Raw genomic sequence first — 17073 nt, 5'->3', positions numbered from 1 at the left:
TTAGTAATGCAAAAATTTGAAAGAGCTTTCCAGAGGATTGTGAATTAGTGAATAGCTCCCCTGATACTTTTTTGAAAATTTTGAATTTTTCAATTTTAGTGAATACTTTAAAAATTGTGATGGTCCCCTGATATTTTTGTGGCGTCCTTTCTCCCTTGGGGTGAGATATTACAACGCCAGTGGGGTCACTAAAACCCCCAGGACTGAGTCTCTACTTTAGTCAATCCTCTCTGCACAAGAGCATCATTTCAATATGGCAGCCTCCAGTGTCATCGACATAACCAAAAAATATCAGAAATTCCGACCAGAAATCGGAGCTACTCACTCCTATTAATTCTATTTATTTTACACCTCATTCACCAAAAATAAAGTCATCAATCAAGAAATCATAGGGAATAAAAATAATTCTCCATAAATTCCTCCCAGAAATTCAGCAAATCTGGATGACACCAAGGAAAGGATGATCGCAGCCTCAGATCCGCTGGTGAGCATTTGAAATAATTATTTTTAATTCATAACAAGAAGGTGGAATAATTTTATTATATCACATATTTCGCTGCGAATTTAATCTTCGTCTTGAAAAATTAGAAAATTGTCCGGTGATAGAGTATTAAAGTGAAATAATTCAAATCGAATATTTTTCCTAATTATCGATTCATTTACGAAAGCTATTCACACAGTGAATATTCCCTGAGATTCTTTAACCAGAAGGTAACTTTTCTCCAGGAATATTCACCAGGTGGTCGTGAAACATACAGACGCCACCCAGGTTCAGTGATTCACCAGCAAAATGGTGAGAATCGAACCCTGCAAAATGACAGTGTTCTCCTTCAAAAGTTCAGTCAAGTAAACATTTCGGACAAGTCCCTGAAGGAATTTTGGTCGACTCGTGAGACACAAGTTCACGGCGAGGAGGAGCTCTACTGCTCCGGCAAAGTGGCAGTGCATTCAAGGGGTTCACAACTCACTCGAGTCTTGCGTACGAGTTACACCTGTGACACAGATATAAAGCATGCCCTGTGGTGCACCTTCTGCACGAAGCCCCCAAGCCACACCCTTTCACCCCCAGTCCCACCCCAGCAACCACCTGAAGATCAAGATGCACCTGAGAAAACAGTGGAGTGCATCTGCCTGCTGGACTCATACACCCTAAAAGTTTTCACAAATACCGGTGAGGACTACGTATCGAGCCTGCAATTCCAGATATCCTCGGTATGGCCTACAAAGTACGGAATTCTCCTCGAGAAATCCCAGGCGCCAGTTGCCTCTCGTTACACCTCCCTGGAAGCGAGCAGATGGGCCCAGCAGCCCGATCCAAGCCTCCCCACAGCTTTTTCCCTGACCCACCCGCTGGACGAGATCTGTCCCCTCCTGATGAAACACGGAAGCATTAACTACATGTCAGAGCCAAGCCAGCAGATAGTCTTCACGTCCTCCAGTCCTTCCTTGGCAGTGGTCTACGACACAAAAACAGGTCTTCATTCAGTCTACAAGATCAGAAAAGCCTCCGCAGAGGAGAGACAAGTAGTCTGTGGCACAGGGGATATCACCCCAAGTCTCTTCAACCACTCGACAAGTGCCTCTCCTCTGCACCTCCCTGGAAATGCCTCCGGGAACAAAAGCTGCAGTACGAAGACCCACTTAAGCCTCTTCGGTGTCCCCAATCCCCAGCTGAGTGGCATGGGGATAAGTTTGGGAATGTCGAACAGTCCATTCGGCTCCAGAGGCACCTCCTACACGACCTCCTGCTCCGGAGGTGCTCCATCTCCCCAACAGCACCAAACAACTCACTCGAGATCCCAAAGTCCCATGGCAACGATCTCTCGTTGTCAGTCCCCCACCCATCCAACGTTTTCTCCACTAATTGGTGGCTCTCTGGGCCCCATAATCCACCAGACTCGTCTTCACCAGACTGTAATGGCCACCATCATGTGTCACTCTCAACATAATCCCAGCAGCTGCAATAGCTTTCACTTTCAAGATGCTCCAGTCACATCTAGCAATCCCCTGTACCCAGAGATCTGTCTGGATCACGTGTGGACAGAGAACTCAGGGGTTCCCAAGGAAGTTCCATCTGGAAAAGCCTCCAAGGTGCTTCTCACGTCAGATCTCGTTGGCCAGGGATACCTGGGGTACCTCGTGCCCTCGAGGTCACAATTATTTCTAGTAAGAATCGAAAAAACCAACAAACAACAGGAAATTATCTTCGGTATGGTGGCGAGTATCGTCGCTAAGGATGCTGTCAATCTGCCATCGATTAACATGATTGCCACCCTGGATCTCTCCAATGGAGTAACACTGTACTCCGGTGTCACCTGTGTCGGGAAAGTCCACATTCCCAGCTTCCACCCTGCAATAGGCTGCAACTACTTTACCAGCAATTTGGGACCTAAACTTGTGAGCTCACCCTTCCCGAAGAGGAGCTCCCTGAATGCTCACCATGTTGGAGGGGATATAAAATTCGACGAGGCACTGCACACTCTGAGTCCTGTGGGCACCTGTGGAAGACCCTCGATGCTCATGGATAATTCCCTGCACGAGGCAGGATTAATAGGACTCAAAGATGCTGTTGGAAATAAGATAACACTCGAGTATGGAAACAAGAGCTTCTACAGAATTTCATTACCTACCTCGAGCACTTCTCCACTGGTCACCAAGTGCCTCAAGGCCCTGAGAAGTGTTTTACAGCGTGATCTTGCTATGCAGCTCCTGGTGAAGTGGTATGGGGCGAGAAATGCCCCAGGGCCTCAGGATTTCTCATTGTCTCAAGAGTGGCACCTGTTTATTGTCGTTTTATTTACCCTTTTGGGATATGACGTTGATAAATTGCCTCTTGTGAGGAGAAACGATGGTGATGGGTGTGCCGAGAGGAGCAGTCCTATTGTTGTACCCAAGAAGCAGAAAACCAATGACTCAGGATCACAGGAGGACTGGCTGAATATTCTGACGTCTCAGGAGCACAGAAATTATCAAAATCTCGTGGTGAATGTTCTTCGTTTGAATAAGTCTGTAGTAGTGAAGCCTGTGGCCATTACAAAAGGGGATCGCGAAGCCTCCGGGAGGATCAGCACTCAGGCTATACTATTTCCTTATTTACCTTTGGTCCTCTTCTCCCTTCATCTGCTGTATGAAGAATTGAAACTCAACTGTGTTATGTCTGAGAGCCTTCCTCTCCTCGCTCAGCTGCTCCATCAGCTCAGCACTGATCTCAACTTCAATATGTACTCACATCATTATTTTCTTGATCACCCTGGTCATTGCTTGGACTCTGGCTCCTCACAGATTACTCCTGGGGATTTACAGAAGATCACTCCACCCAATTATATGCCCGTGAAGCCACCCAGTGTTTTTGAGACGTTGTATCAGTTACTGAACACTGGAGAAACACTGGCTTATCCTCATCTCAGTCGGGTCAATCCCAGGTCTAAAGGCATTGTCCAGTTGGTGGCCTTAATTGCTAATGAGGGGAGGGTGACGTCCCTGGAGATGGAGAAGTTTGTCAAGCTCATTGTACCGGCAGGTAGTCGCGTCGATTACAAGGAGACTGGATTCAAGGCTGATAAGGATGTGTCAAAGAAGGTAGAGATACCCAACGCTGACCGGATAGTTCTTCTCTATCACGAGATGGGCATGTCGAAGAAGGACTTGGAGACTCTTCCCCCAGGAGTTGCCCTTCTCCTGAAAGATGTGATGCATCGTTGCAGAGAGAGGCCTCCATCGACGTGGCCAACTCAGGCATATGAATTGATAGATCGTCAGGATCTGGCGACCCTCGAGAAACACCTGCAGAGCCTCCCCCACGGGCAGGAGACCGACTCGACTCCAACCTCGATCCGCGACCCTGAGCAAGACGACGGCATGACCTTCGACGATGAAATCCTGAAGTTGCGCTTTAATAAGGATCACCGAGTCTCAGAGGTGCGTCGTCTTCTCAATTCCTCGAAACCCGTGAAGATATCAATCGTTCAGCGCCCAGAAGTCTCGGATCACGAGTTCATTGAGGAGCAGGAGCGGCATCTGCATGCGTTGTGCTCAAGAACAATGGCTCTGCCAGTGGCCCGAGGGATGTTTACCCTGAGAACATCAACTCCCATCGTAACCGAGCAGCTTCCGGTGCCTAGACTGTGTCTCACAGGAAAAGCTGCCCTCCGAGGTACCACAGTCGAGCTGTCACACATCGATGTACCCCCGAATATGAATCTCTGGCCACTATTTCACAATGGAGTTGCAGCAGGTCTCAGGATTCACCCAGACGCCTCCAATATTGACTCCACTTGGATAGTCTACAATAAACAGCAACAGGGTGAATTTGGAATCGAGCACTCAGGCTTCCTGATGGCCCTGGGGCTCAATGGTCACCTGAAGAAACTCGCTCCCTTCAGCATGTACGAGTACCTGGTGGAGTGTCACGAGTCAACAAACGTGGGACTCCTCTTGGGACTATCGGCGACTCACCGAGGGACAATGGACGTTTCCATGACGAAACTCCTCTCCCTCCACGTGGAGACACTCCTACCACCGACGAGCATCGAGCTCAATGTCCAGCAGAATGTCCAGGTGGCTGCCCTCATGGGTGTGGGTCTCGTCTACGAGGGCACAGCCCACAGACACATCTCCCACGCTCTTCTCTCGGAGATAGGAAGGCCCCCAGGTCCTGAAATGAAAAACTGCGTGGATAGGGAATCCTACTCCCTCGCTGCAGGCCTCGCCCTGGGGCTAGTTGTCCTTGGAAGAGGTGGAGGGGCTGATTTGGCGAGCATTCCTGATACTCTCCACTACTACATGGTTGGGGGCAACTCGAGGCCCTTCACCGGTGCCCAGAAGGAGAAATATAAATCACCCAGCTATCAGATTCGAGAAGGCGACTCCATAAATATCGATGTCACCAGTCCTGGTGCAACCGTTGCCCTCGGTCTCATGTACTTTAACACGGGTAATCGAGCTGTTGCCGAATGGATGCGAGCCCCTGGCACTCAGTTTCTCCTGGACTTCGTTAGACCTGATCTTCTCCTGCTGAGAATTCTCTCCAGGTCTCTCATCCTCTGGGACGAGATCGAGCCAACCAATAGCTGGGTATCCTCCCACGTTCCTGATATCGTTTATAAATATAGACTGCAGAAGCCAACGTCAGAGATCGCTCAGAACGTCGACCTGGAGACGATGAATCAAGCGTACTGCAATATCATTGCAGGTGCATGTATGGCACTGGGACTCAAGTACGCAGGGAGTGCCAATGATAACGCCTTCAAGATTCTTTTAAATTACGCTAAAATGTTTACGGCTTTGTCTCACAAATCGATTGGAGAGCTCGCTGGAAAATCGACTATTGAAACTTGTCTCAATGTTACGTTACTATCTGCCTCTGTGGTGATGGCAGGAACAGGAAATCTCGATGTCATGAGAATCTGCAGGCAGATCAGAACGAGGGTGGGACCAGCATCAAGTGTTGTCACTTATGGATCCCATCTGGCAACTCATATGGCTCTGGGACTGCTGTTCCTGGGGGGTGGCAGGTACACACTGTCCAATAGTCCGAGTGCAGTGGCTGCTCTGATTATTTCATTATTCCCCAAATTTCCAACACACAGCAATGATAACAGATATCATCTCCAGGCACTGAGGCATCTCTATGTCCTCGCTGTTCAGCCCAGGCTTGTCCTCCCCAGGGATATCGACAGCAGGGTACACTGTTATGCCACTTTGAAATTGACATTCAGGTCGGAGAAGCTGGAGAGGGGCCAGGAGGTAATCATGAAGGCACCCTGTCTCCTACCACAACTCGAGAGCCTCCAGAGGGTCGAGTTGAAAGACGACAGGTACTGGGAGATTGTATTCGAGAGGGGACACAACTGGCAGCTACTCGAGGGAATGCTTGATAAATGTGACACACTCGATGTCAAACAAAAAGCTGGCTGTCTACCTTATGTGGAGGATCCTCAGGGTTTTAGGAGTCTCGTTGCGCAGACTCTCACAACTGAAAATGTCATCCCCTGGGCTGCACGACAGGAACATGTTACCAGTTTTACTAATGACAGAACTGTATTGAATATTGTCAAGTATTTCCTGCAAAAAAGAGCGAGGGAGACTGTGGAGGAGAAGAGTGAGTTCTCGGGGGTGAGCAAAATCAGCTCCGGGTATGTCTCTAAGAGCTTCGGTGATAGTCTGTCGGAGAAGATGGAAATCGGGGAGAACTCATCACCTGTCAGAAATCAACAGGGTCTTGTTAATATTCAGGATGAATTCAGGGAGATGTCAGAGAGCGAGAGGTACTTCCTCCAGACTCTCGCTATCATTGTTTATGAATGTGTTATCAAGGATAAGGTGAGCTTGCTGCCTCTCTGGGTGAATTTGTATAAAAGTGTTGAGGTCAGTGAGAAGAGACCGAGCAATTATCTCATTTGGCAGATCAAACTCGTCGCCGCTCATGTTCTCACCAGGTGTCAGGTGGAGGATTGTAATGCTCTTCTCAGTGTTGAAAGTGTTCTCGCTATCAAGCAAAGGGTTTCACTAATTCTGGATATGTGGGAAGAAGGTAAATATTATTTATTTCATTTCTCGATTAAATTCCATATTTCACTCATTTTATTTCTGATTTTTTAGATGTCAAATGAAATTTGAAGAAAATTATTTATATTTATGTTCGAGTAATTTAAACAATTGTTTTCTTTTTGCATTGGAAATGATTTTCAATTAAAGGGAATTATGTCTGATTTGTTGCAGAATTACGGCCAGTGTTGAAAAAATACATTGAAACCGGTGCAATCAGTGGCGATGTAGAAACCATGAGGAAATTCACAGCCTATTGCACATATTACGATATTCCATATACGAGTGCACCTTCTGGAATTGTTGACTTGAATCCTTTTAATCTTCAACTCCCTCTGCCCGAAGTAACGCTGTACAAATTGTATAAATTGGGTGAGAGTTGAAGCGAGAGATTGCAATGAAATTTTTATTATCGAAATATACACACAATCACAGTTTTCTCTCATAGGAAACTACCCACTGTAAATAGTTCACATTTGTACTAGTTGTAAGTGGTGTTATAAATATATTTTTCACAAAAGAAATGTTTTTTTTTTGTTCAACGAACAAAGGAAGATTTTCACTTATATCTGTGGAAGAAACTGTTTCATAATGAAAAGAAAATAAAATTATAAAAATGTTATTAGGTATTATTCTTTAAAGTACAAAAAGTGCATTTGAATTTATTTGCATTAAATTCGTAACGAATAATTAAAAAAACGGACATAACGAAAATTTTGGAAATATATTTTACCCAGGTATTTCCCTGGAGTAAAAAATCAAAAGACTGATCTTCTCCTGTAGAAGGCTTCTTCATGAATGATAGGTCTTCCAGTGATGGAATTGATCCTTGCGTCGATGAAGCTCCCAACGGAGGTGTAGCAGTACAAACACCCGACGAGAATGCCCCCCAGGTGTCCCACGAACGAGGCATTTGGCACAAGCAGATGAATTATAACGAGTTCTGCCCATACAGCGAATTTGCTAGGCACCCTGAATCCCCCGATATTGTGAAGCCTGTCATGCTCCTCACAGACGACGATGACCTTCAGAGCGAAGAGCACTCCGGAGAATCCGATGGCACATGTCGTCATGTAACCGTAGTCAGCGGTTATCTGGGTAAGAACGTAGGATAGGCCAACGTACATGGCACTACAACACATCGAGATAATTCCCAAGAGAATTCCAAAATTACTAGTGCCATACATCGGCTCCAGGTAGGCACCCTTCAGCAAAAATGATATCATGTTGTAGTACAGGTGCATGTCAGAGCCATGCTCGAAGTTAGACACGAAGAAGGACCTCCAGTCCTTGTACTTCAGGATCTTAACTGCTGATATGCAGACATCCTCGGAATTCCATGGAACTTGGACGACTCCTATGTACAGCAGAGCCTGTGGTATCATTTTATTATTAATTATTCACCAAGAGTAAATTAATCTCATTATAGAGTAAATTAAAAATCATTTACTTGTCCAATAATCGCTGCCAGAGTAACCGGTGGAATTTTCTCAATCCCATAATTCGCTGCTTGCATCCCTAACAATACCAGACCGTATTCTAACCCCTGTTGTCTTCTCCTGGCTGGTCTCATGTCGGAATATTATTAAAAATCGGTCATGAACTGTCAATTCCTTCCACAAAACCTGTACACTGCTGTCAATCCGACTGTCGTTGCACTTTGGCATTTGAACGTTTGATTGTTTCTGGGAAAAGACTCGAAAATTGTCTGTCACATCCACTGATATAACAATAGATATATATACATCAGAATATATGAAGCATCACGTGGACCAATCAAGTGGCCGCCAATGTGCCATGCGCACTGACCTCAATTCAAATCTCGTTCTCGATTTTTCGATCAGATTTAACCAAAAGGTGATAACAATTGATAAAATTGCGGTATGATTTCGTTGGAAAAAATCGCACGATTTAATCGGTATAAACAAATTTTGTGGGACTCTCGATTTGATTGATTTTTGTAGGGAGGAAGGAGAAAATTTGGAAAGAATACATTTTGTACTAATTTTCAACTCATTTTATTTGTTTTAAAAAAACGATAAAAAATAAACGTACATTCATAAAGCGTTACAAGATCTCCGAATGACAAAAACCTGAATAAATTAACACAATGCAACAGGACACCCAAGGGGAGCCACACATCTAAAATTGCTCAACTCCTCACACGTGTAGAAAAATTTAATGGAAAAATCTGACACATACTCCAAAAGATTCTATTAAATTTTCCCTCGAACTCTGTAATAATTTAATTGAGACTGTATTGAGTAGTTCAGTAAAATAGACATAAGTCGAATAATTCCCCAAGAATGAAAAAAATCAAATAAAATTGCCTGACTAATGCGATAGATTTCCACTCGATTTTTCTCCACGAGAATCAATAAATATAAAATCTCAAAAAATAATAAAATCCCTCCCTCGTCAGCTGGAAAATCCTGGATTAGTGTGTTCAATGACACATCGTCTGCAGTAGCTCTTGACCGCTCTGTAGCCGACTTTGGTGACCCTGGGGCACTCTCCGATGTTGAGTTGCCTGAGACCCCTGATGTAATAGGCGAGTGCCTCGAGGCCAGCATCGGTGACCCTCTCACATCCACAGAGGGAGAGTTTTTTCAGATTGGGACAGCCAGTGGATAGGGCCTCGAGGGTGGGATCCCCCACGTCGCACTTACCCAGGTCGAGGGCCCTGAGTCTGGGACAGCCCCTGGCGAGGGCGATCGTGGCAGAGTCGCTGAGGGCCTCACAACCCCGAGCATTTAAATACCTTAACTTGTAGCAGTGCCTGGCCACCACGAGAAGTCCAGCATCAGAGACTCTGTCGCATTTTCCCACCGAGAAGTACCTGAGGAGGTAATAAATTAAATAATACTTAATGGTGATTCTCAAGGGTTATTATTTTGCAAATACATTTTCGGCCAAGACTGACCTGAGGGACGGCCCTAGCCTGGCCGCCAGCTCTCGCACCCCGAAATCAGTGAGTCTGCAGCAATCGGATACCGAGAGCTGTCGTAAATTGGTGCAGTAAGAGGCGACGGAGACGAGGCTGGCGTCAGTGATCCTGAGGCATCTCCTCAGATGGAGGAGTGCAAGCTGGGGCATCTGAGAGAGGGTCATCACGAGGCCAGAATCATCGACGCTGTGACAGTCACTCATATCAAGGGACTCCAACTGCGTGGGCCCTACGTGGCAGTAGGCACGTGTGATATTTCCACATCCTGTGATGTCCAGCTCTTTGAGGTGCACACAGTTGTCGAGAATCGTCGAGACATTCATGTCCGTGAGCTTGCGGGAGTGACGGAGAGCCAGGGATGTCAGGCTGGAGAATGGCAGCAGGGAGAAAGCACCTGTGAAACCCGTCGACCCCTCGATTACGAGCCTCCGGATTGACGAGTGACAGCCCCTTCGTGCCATTGATCTCAGGGCTGTCGTTGCATTTTGCGGGTATCGAATTTCCACTTCACGCCAGAGTGATGGATGCCACGCGATTTCCCAGAGTCGTCTGCACGTCTGCGCCAGGGTGCAACGATCACGTGTAGACACCCAGTGAAGAATCTTCAGGAGAATTTTGTCCTCAAGTTGGGTGAGAGTTGTTGGTGTCAGGGAGAAACGCTTGTGCTGGGGGTGGCCTCTTGGTGAGGGTATCGATGGTGACGAGGAAGATCTGCAGGGATTGTTGTCGAGTGTGTGATATCCCAGGTCGATCGAGTCCGAGGCTGAGGGCGAGTACAGCGACAGCTTCTGCAGCTGGTGGCTGATCGCACGATCCGTGGCGACGAGCAGGGGGTACGGGCTATCCATTCCATTATTTTGTCTGGGGGAAGATAAACATCTGGTGGAATTTTTTCACCCAGTCGTTAAAGAAAAATCGAAAAAATCGAATTTCAATGGATTTTTAAAAGAAATTATTATACTCCGATTTTTATCACCGCCAAGAGTGCCTTTGAATTCAACTGAAATTAATTATATTTATATTTAATTCCTATTGTTTATTTCTGTAAAAAATCGGAAATGTGTATAAAAGAATGGAGTAATTAATTAATTAATAGAGGTAATTAAATGATCGGTGGAATGTCAGTTACAAGCGTATGTTTCCGACTTGATTGTCTCGATCGCCCCAAATAAACAAGAACTTTCAGATCAGCAGAGATAAAAATTCTCGATGAACTTTCATAAAATCCCTTTGTCCGATTCAACCCGCGAAAAAATAATCAGAATACACGAAAAATAGTGTTTGCATTACCTTAATCAAATTAGAAAGGACAATGACCATCGGCGATGCATGACATAACTCAGTCTTTCCGTGACAATCACCACCATCTTGATCTTACATTCCAAATATAAGTTTCAACCAGTTGGAATGTGGCCTCTGTACAAGTCCCCGTTCACTCTGAACCCCCGTCATCCAGGGCAAAATCACCTTCTGCCGTTGAGCCTCCCTTCCCCAAATTCTGATTCCACTAGAGTCCCGGTAATTCAGGGCCTGATGGGCCAGTACCCCAATTCAATAGCCATTTAATTGAATTCGAGACGGAAAACAAGCGGTGATTCACGTAGATGCGGGTGTCAGGATGTCACTTATCGCCCGAGAAGGCCCGAACCGATCTAGCCCGATTCTCCGTGGTGGGGGATGCTGGGCCCTTTCTTGGGGCCCATTCCCAATGCGCATGCGCTGACAAGTCGATAAATTGCCCTCAGGGGGTCGCGATCTTTAAGAGGCAGTGACCTATGCCTAGAGACCCCAAATTGCTGGATATTTTTTATTGTCGATTTAACATTCCGATGACTGCGGGAGGTCTGAATAATTATATCAATTGTGAAAATATCATTAATTGATGAATTAGTATCTGATACGAGGAACATAAAAAATTCCTCGAAGGAAATATTATCCTTGCAATGGGGACAGTTTAATGAATTTAATTTATTTAATTTTCTATTGAATTGTTACTAGACAATGAAATTGTTAATGCCGTTCAAATTTTTCCCACTCTAAAGCAATAACTATTGCCGCCATCTGTTATTGTAATATGAAAATATAATTTTCATACGCCTTAATAAAGTTGGGAAATTCCACTTTTTATATTTTTAAAAATATCTTGGAAATTAGAGGTTCTATAAAAAAAAGTGACTAGTCGTTTTTGTAGTCCATAAAATTATCTAAAGAAAATGTTTTTTATCATTTGTCTGTAAATCCACGGGTTAGAGAAATAATTTAAAGGTAATAATTTAAATGCACATCACGTGCTTGAGCTGTCGATCACGCAGAAATCTGGAGCACATCCACGTGCTTTTTTTATTAATAAATAAATTTTCTTGTTTAGAGGAATATGCAATCAATATCTTCGATGACGTCCTTGAGATTAGGTAATGTTGAATTTCGAAAGAGTTTTTGTACCCCACGAGTTACCCTGCAGGCCTGATAAAGATGTTTGCCGTTTTTCTATAGGATAAACATAATAATTCGATAGGAGAAACGAAATAATTCAGTTTCAGAGAGATTTCAGTGGGGACTCACTGATACTCAAACCCTCAGACACTTGTTGAACTCGACATCGTGCGCACATTTTCGGAACCGGTCTTTCGAGTATTTTCGGATATTTCGTCAATTTATTGCGAAGCTGTTTTTTTGATATTATTCAGGGGATAATAATCTCATCATGGCTGGAAATTTGGGTGAGATATTCGAACTTTTTATAGTTGAATCCCATAAAAATCTCTGGAAAACTACTGGAGTATTCTCACGAGGAATTTAGAGATGGCCTTGAAATTATTTTCGATCAATCACTGTTAAGCCTACATCATTTTATTTTAAGAAAAACTTTCATCATAATTATTCGAAATGTTCTACTCTTATATTTGATATTTTATGAATGAGAAGAATATTGAATTGAAGTGCCGAGCACGTGTCGAATAGATCGAACGAATAAAAAAGTCTCAATTGAATTTATTTCTCAGCCCTGTTAAGTGTATCCGACAAGACGAATCTTCTGCCCTTCGCCAAGAAGCTCAACGAGTTCGGATTGACATTAGTCGCCTCTGGAGGAACTGCAAAATCTCTGCGAGAAGCTGGACTCTCCGTTAAGGATGTATCTGATATCACTGGAGCTCCAGAAATGCTGGGGGGACGTGTCAAGACCCTCCACCCCGCCGTCCACGGCGGTAAATATGACCGAAAAAATTTTTAATCCAATGAAAAAATTCCTCGCGAATAGCAACTACAAATGTCTTTGGAAAAAAATTTCAGGGAAAAATTTTGAGCAATAAATATGATTAGGGAAAAGATGACGATGTAATGATCGACTGAGAGAAATTTTTCAGGGATCCTGGCGAGACTTTCTGATTCCGACAAAGCGGACATGACCCGCCAGCACTTCGACTACATTCGAGTGGTCGTTTGCAACCTCTACCCTTTCGTCAACACCGTCAGCAAGCCCGATGTCGCAATCGACGATGCAATTGAGAATATTGACATCGGTGGAGTGACGTTATTGAGAGCTGCCGGCAAGAATCACGCCAGGGTCACGGTAATCTGTGACCCCAGTGATTATGAAAAGGTCATCAGCGAAATGGAAATATCCGCTGGTAAAGACACATCTCCAGTGACAAGGTACATTGACATTTCCCAAAATAATACCCTCGATCCATGGATCAGTTCCCCATTCGCAATTAATTCAACTGATTATAATTCTGAGAGTATTTTTTAAACGCTTTCTTTGAATTTTCTGATGACTCCAGGCAACAGCTGGCCCTGAAGGCCTTCACCCACACCGCGCAGTACGACGAGGCAATATCCGATTACTTCCGCAAGCAATACAGCTCAGGAATCTCCCAGCTGTCCTTGCGCTACGGTATGAATCCACACCAGAAGCCAGCCCAAATTTTCACAACCCTGGAGAAGCTCCCCCTGACCGTGGTGAACGGTTCTCCAGGCTTCATAAACCTGTGCGACGCCCTCAACGCATATCAACTGGTAAAAGAGCTGCGCTCAGCCCTTAATCTCCCAGCAGCAACATCCTTCAAGCACGTGAGCCCAGCTGGAGCAGCTGTTGGAGTTCCCCTGGATGCTGTCCAGGCGAAGCTGTGCCAGGTGGACGACCTGATAGATCAGCTGACACCCCTGGCGACTGCATACGCGAGAGCACGAGGGGCAGACAGAATGTCATGCTTCGGGGACTTTGTCGCCCTCTCGGACACTTGCGACGTACCCACAGCCAAAATCATCTCCAGAGAGGTATCTGATGGGATCATAGCCCCTGGCTACACCCCCGAGGCCCTCGAGATTCTCAAGAAAAAAAAGAATGGAGGCTATTGCGTCCTCCAAATTGACCCCAATTACGTTCCCACACCCGTGGAACGCAAAACTCTGTTTGGACTGACAATGGAGCAGCCCAGGAACAACGCAGCCGTTGATAAAACCACTTTTGATAATCTCGTTAGTAATAATAAAGATTTGACAGACTCTGGGCGCAGGGATCTGATTGTTGCCATGATTGCTGTCAAGTACACGCAGAGCAATTCTGTGTGCTACGCCAAGGATGGGCAAACCATCGGTATTGGAGCTGGACAGCAGTCCAGAATCCACTGCACCCGATTGGCAGGTGATAAAGCTGACAACTGGTGGCTCAGACAGCATCCCAAGGTCACGGGGATGAAATTCAGGAAAGGGGTCAAGAGGGCAGAAATCTCCAATGCTATTGATAATTATGTTAATGGCTCTGTGGGAAAGGACATGGATCGTAAACAATGGGAGGCCTTTTATGAGGTCGTGCCTGAAATGCTCACGGAGGACGAGAGGCTGCAGTGGGCTAGGAAACTCGAGGGTGTCGCTATTGGAAGTGACGCATTCTTCCCGTTCAGGGATAATGTGGATAGAGCTAGACTCAGTGGCGTGAAATATATCGCTAGTCCAGCTGGTTCCACCAATGATCATGTTGTGATCGAGGCATGCAATGAGCATAACATCATCTTGGCGTACACTGAGCATCGCTCCTTCCATCACTAATTGAATCATTTGAAAAATGTATTTTTAATACGTTGATATTATGAATAATGTGTAATTGTGTACGGCTGTTTATTAATAACAACATTTCTATATTCTGAATTCTTTTTAGACATGGTACAATTATAAAAATATAACATCGAACTTCGTGTAAAGCATTTCTAAACATTCTTAAATAATTTATCAAAATGAATAGAATTCACGGGGGAATTCCCACTCGTTTTCCCTTCGATACAAAAATCATTCCATTTTAATACAGAATGTAATGGCACATTCGATTTCAGTTTGGAACGTCAACGTATTTGAGCTTTTTTAATACTTCAACCCAACTGCCGGACAAATATTTATAGAAAATATCGCACTCGTGTATGACAAATTCAGAAGTGGAAGATTAGTGTGGAGCGATTATTAGTACAGTATAAAAATTGCGTCTGACGCTGAATATAAATTAATAGTGAAGAGGCAAAACGCAATGAGTGACGTTTTGCCCCTCTCCTATTAGTTATCGAATCGTTGAGATGAATTACGGAGTTTGGTGAGTTCTTCAGGCCTGAAGACACCGACTTCGGTGATAATTCCTGTGATGAGACTGGCTGGTGTAACGTCGAAGGCTGGATTCCAGCATTGAATGCCAACAGCTGCGATTCTTTGGTCATTCAAATGTGTCATTTCCCTGTCTGGTCTCTCCTCGATGGGTATGTGGTCGCCTCCTGGAATTCTGAAGTCGATGGAGGTCTGAGGGGCCGCCACGTATAATGGCACCCCATGGTGCTTCGCAATTATAGCAATCTAAAGAAAAATAAGAATCTTAAATACTCGAATTAACACCTATAATATTCTCATGGTTTAATCAATTGCTCTTATGTACTTGATATGTTCCAATTTTATTAGCAGTGTCTCCATTGGCGGCGACCCTGTCTGCTCCCACGACAACAGCTGATATCGGCCTAGACTTCATCAGGGCGGCCACCATATCGTCGCAGATGAGGGTACCTGGTATTTTATCGTGCACAAGCTCGTAGGCAGTCAATCTAGCTCCCTGATTGTAGGGTCGAGTTTCAGTACAATACACGTGCTCTGTCGAACGTGCAATTATTCAATTACCTCATCATCGAGAAATTACTTGATCGGTTTAATTAACGGAATGGTTCGATATTGTTCTGCGCCAGACGAATAAAAACTCATAAAAACTTCAATAATAATAAAATTCCTCGCAATTAGAAATTGATAAGAATGAAATTACCAAGCCTATTTTTATCGTGGAGGGACCTGACAACTCCCAGTGCAGTACCATATCCGGCAGTGGCTAGTGAGCCAGTATTGCAGTGAGTGATGACCCTCACCAGATTGTCCTTAGGAATGTTCTTGAGTATCTCCTTAGCCCCGAAATCCCCAATGGCCTTGTTGTCAGCTATATCCTTCTCCAGCATCGAGTCGATTTTCTTGAGAAATCTAGAATCAACAGCGTCTCATATGATCTTCTTTCAATCAAGAGATAAAATCAGAGATAAGAGATGTTTACTGTTCGGTCATCTGACTGATAGTGATGCTGTCGTCCTTGCTCAATTTGTTGGCGAGTTCGATTAACTCCTCAGTTGCTATTTTTATGTTGACAGCTGTGGGTCTTGCAGACACGAGGTAATTCAGCTTTCCCTCGATCTCTCGTCTCAAGGTACATTTATCTGGGTACTGTTCATTTTGGAGCTCAACTGCTAGACTCAGACAGCCCACGATGGCTATCGCAGGAGCTCCGCGTACCTGCAAATCATTGATTACGAAATCATTCAGAAAGTATTATTTCTCAAAAAAATATATCTCCCAAAAAAATGGAGATATTACCCCTCGACTCACAAGAATTGCGGGTGCATTTAAATGTATTTAAATAATCCCCATTTTTTTTTTAAGAACCAGTGCAAATCCTAGGTTATGTGTTGATTCATCAACAATCAATAGAATGCATAACCTTCAACAGAATCCGAAAAAATTGAATAATTCAACAATTCCCGGTAATTACCTGCATTTTATTGATGACCAACCAGCCATCCTCGACGCCTCGCACCGGGACATACCTGGTGATAGCTGGAAGGAGAATTTGATCGAGTACTTCGAGCTTTCCATTCACCCATTTGATCGCCTCGAGAGCCATCCTATTCCCCAAACACTGTCAAAATCTCCGGCAGATGAAAAATTATGCTACGCACTTGGTACAATTTTGATAAAGTGACTATTTCATCTGCCTCAGCTCGATGTGCAATTGGTATTTTAGTTGTCTCGTTGTGGAGAGCGGGAAGGGCGGTATTTCGTCGTGGTTCACGTGGCTAGATAACGAGACGACCAAGAGAGGAAGACTTTTGCCTCAAATATTCGCTGATGCTTACGTGATTCCGTGATTCTCAGCCGTTTTTCCTTCCATATTTGCCGGTGAATCACGTGACCAACCAGTGCTATTTTTCACTGGTTAAAATTCCTTACTCCCAATCTTTCACTTACCCCCGTTTAAATCCAAATGATATCTCTATTTCAATTATTTTTTT

The 17073-nt window shown here is 44.5% G+C and overlaps 5 protein-coding genes across 5 annotated transcripts; 2 read left to right on the top strand and 3 right to left on the bottom strand.

Annotated features, from left to right (window-relative positions):
• The first annotated feature begins 278 nt into the window (after positions 1-278).
• On the top strand, positions 279-6954 carry shtd (shattered). The gene is made up of 3 exons (XM_011304833.1): positions 279-484; positions 727-6532; positions 6721-6954. Exons 1-3 carry the CDS (start codon positions 461-463, stop codon positions 6927-6929), a joined length of 6039 nt encoding a protein of 2012 aa, XP_011303135.1. The 5' UTR covers positions 279-460; the 3' UTR covers positions 6930-6954.
• Positions 6939-8290, bottom strand: LOC105266563 (rhomboid-related protein 4). The gene is made up of 2 exons (XM_011304834.1): positions 7997-8290; positions 6939-7919 (listed from the first exon to the last, which is right to left on the bottom strand). The coding sequence occupies exons 1-2, from the start codon at positions 8117-8119 to the stop codon at positions 7305-7307; spliced, it is 738 nt and encodes a 245-aa protein (XP_011303136.1). The 5' UTR covers positions 8120-8290; the 3' UTR covers positions 6939-7304.
• A 282-nt stretch (positions 8291-8572) lies between these two features.
• Fbxl7 (F-box and leucine-rich repeat protein 7) lies at positions 8573-11130 on the bottom strand. The gene is made up of 3 exons (XM_011304832.1): positions 10784-11130; positions 9470-10354; positions 8573-9385 (listed from the first exon to the last, which is right to left on the bottom strand). Exons 2-3 carry the CDS (start codon positions 10339-10341, stop codon positions 8965-8967), a joined length of 1293 nt encoding a protein of 430 aa, XP_011303134.1. The 5' UTR covers positions 10342-10354; positions 10784-11130; the 3' UTR covers positions 8573-8964.
• An 848-nt stretch (positions 11131-11978) lies between these two features.
• Positions 11979-14683, top strand: LOC105266559 (bifunctional purine biosynthesis protein PURH). The gene is made up of 4 exons (XM_011304830.1): positions 11979-12213; positions 12496-12699; positions 12859-13147; positions 13276-14683. The coding sequence occupies exons 1-4, from the start codon at positions 12198-12200 to the stop codon at positions 14540-14542; spliced, it is 1776 nt and encodes a 591-aa protein (XP_011303132.1). The 5' UTR covers positions 11979-12197; the 3' UTR covers positions 14543-14683.
• LOC105266560 (methylthioribose-1-phosphate isomerase) lies at positions 14595-17053 on the bottom strand. Its single transcript, XM_011304831.1, has 5 exons — positions 16554-17053; positions 16062-16297; positions 15783-15991; positions 15408-15616; positions 14595-15328 (listed from the first exon to the last, which is right to left on the bottom strand). The coding sequence occupies exons 1-5, from the start codon at positions 16683-16685 to the stop codon at positions 15038-15040; spliced, it is 1077 nt and encodes a 358-aa protein (XP_011303133.1). The 5' UTR covers positions 16686-17053; the 3' UTR covers positions 14595-15037.
• Positions 17054-17073: the final 20 nt, after the last annotated feature.

This window comes from Fopius arisanus, unplaced genomic scaffold (genome assembly GCF_000806365.1).
Source record: "Fopius arisanus strain USDA-PBARC FA_bdor unplaced genomic scaffold, ASM80636v1 scaffold00039, whole genome shotgun sequence".
NCBI lineage: Eukaryota > Metazoa > Arthropoda > Insecta > Hymenoptera > Braconidae > Fopius > Fopius arisanus.
Note: the sequence above shows the minus strand (reverse complement) of the source record. Positions and strands in the feature narration are given on the sequence as shown.

Coding starts and splice junctions, on each gene's coding strand:
- shtd (XM_011304833.1), top strand. CDS start 461: ATGATCGCAGCCTCAGATCCGCTG. Junction 485..726: donor TCGCAGCCTCAGATCCGCTG/GTGAGCATTTGA, acceptor ACTTTTCTCCAG/GAATATTCACCAGGTGGTCG. Junction 6,533..6,720: donor TCTGGATATGTGGGAAGAAG/GTAAATATTATT, acceptor GATTTGTTGCAG/AATTACGGCCAGTGTTGAAA.
- LOC105266563 (XM_011304834.1), bottom strand. CDS start 8,119: ATGAGACCAGCCAGGAGAAGACAACAGGGGTTAGAATACGGTCTGGTA. Junction 7,920..7,996: donor TGGCAGCGATTATTGGACAA/GTAAATGATTTT, acceptor ATGATACCACAG/GCTCTGCTGTACATAGGAGT.
- Fbxl7 (XM_011304832.1), bottom strand. CDS start 10,341: ATGGATAGCCCGTACCCCCTGCTCGTCGCCACGGATCGTGCGATCAGC. Junction 9,386..9,469: donor AGGCTAGGGCCGTCCCTCAG/GTCAGTCTTGGC, acceptor TTACCTCCTCAG/GTACTTCTCGGTGGGAAAAT.
- LOC105266559 (XM_011304830.1), top strand. Junction 12,700..12,858: donor CCACCCCGCCGTCCACGGCG/GTAAATATGACC, acceptor GAAATTTTTCAG/GGATCCTGGCGAGACTTTCT. Junction 13,148..13,275: donor GACACATCTCCAGTGACAAG/GTACATTGACAT, acceptor TGATGACTCCAG/GCAACAGCTGGCCCTGAAGG.
- LOC105266560 (XM_011304831.1), bottom strand. CDS start 16,685: ATGGCTCTCGAGGCGATCAAATGGGTGAATGGAAAGCTCGAAGTACTC. Junction 16,298..16,553: donor TGGTCATCAATAAAATGCAG/GTAATTACCGGG, acceptor AATGATTTGCAG/GTACGCGGAGCTCCTGCGAT. Junction 15,992..16,061: donor ATCAGTCAGATGACCGAACA/GTAAACATCTCT, acceptor TGTTGATTCTAG/ATTTCTCAAGAAAATCGACT.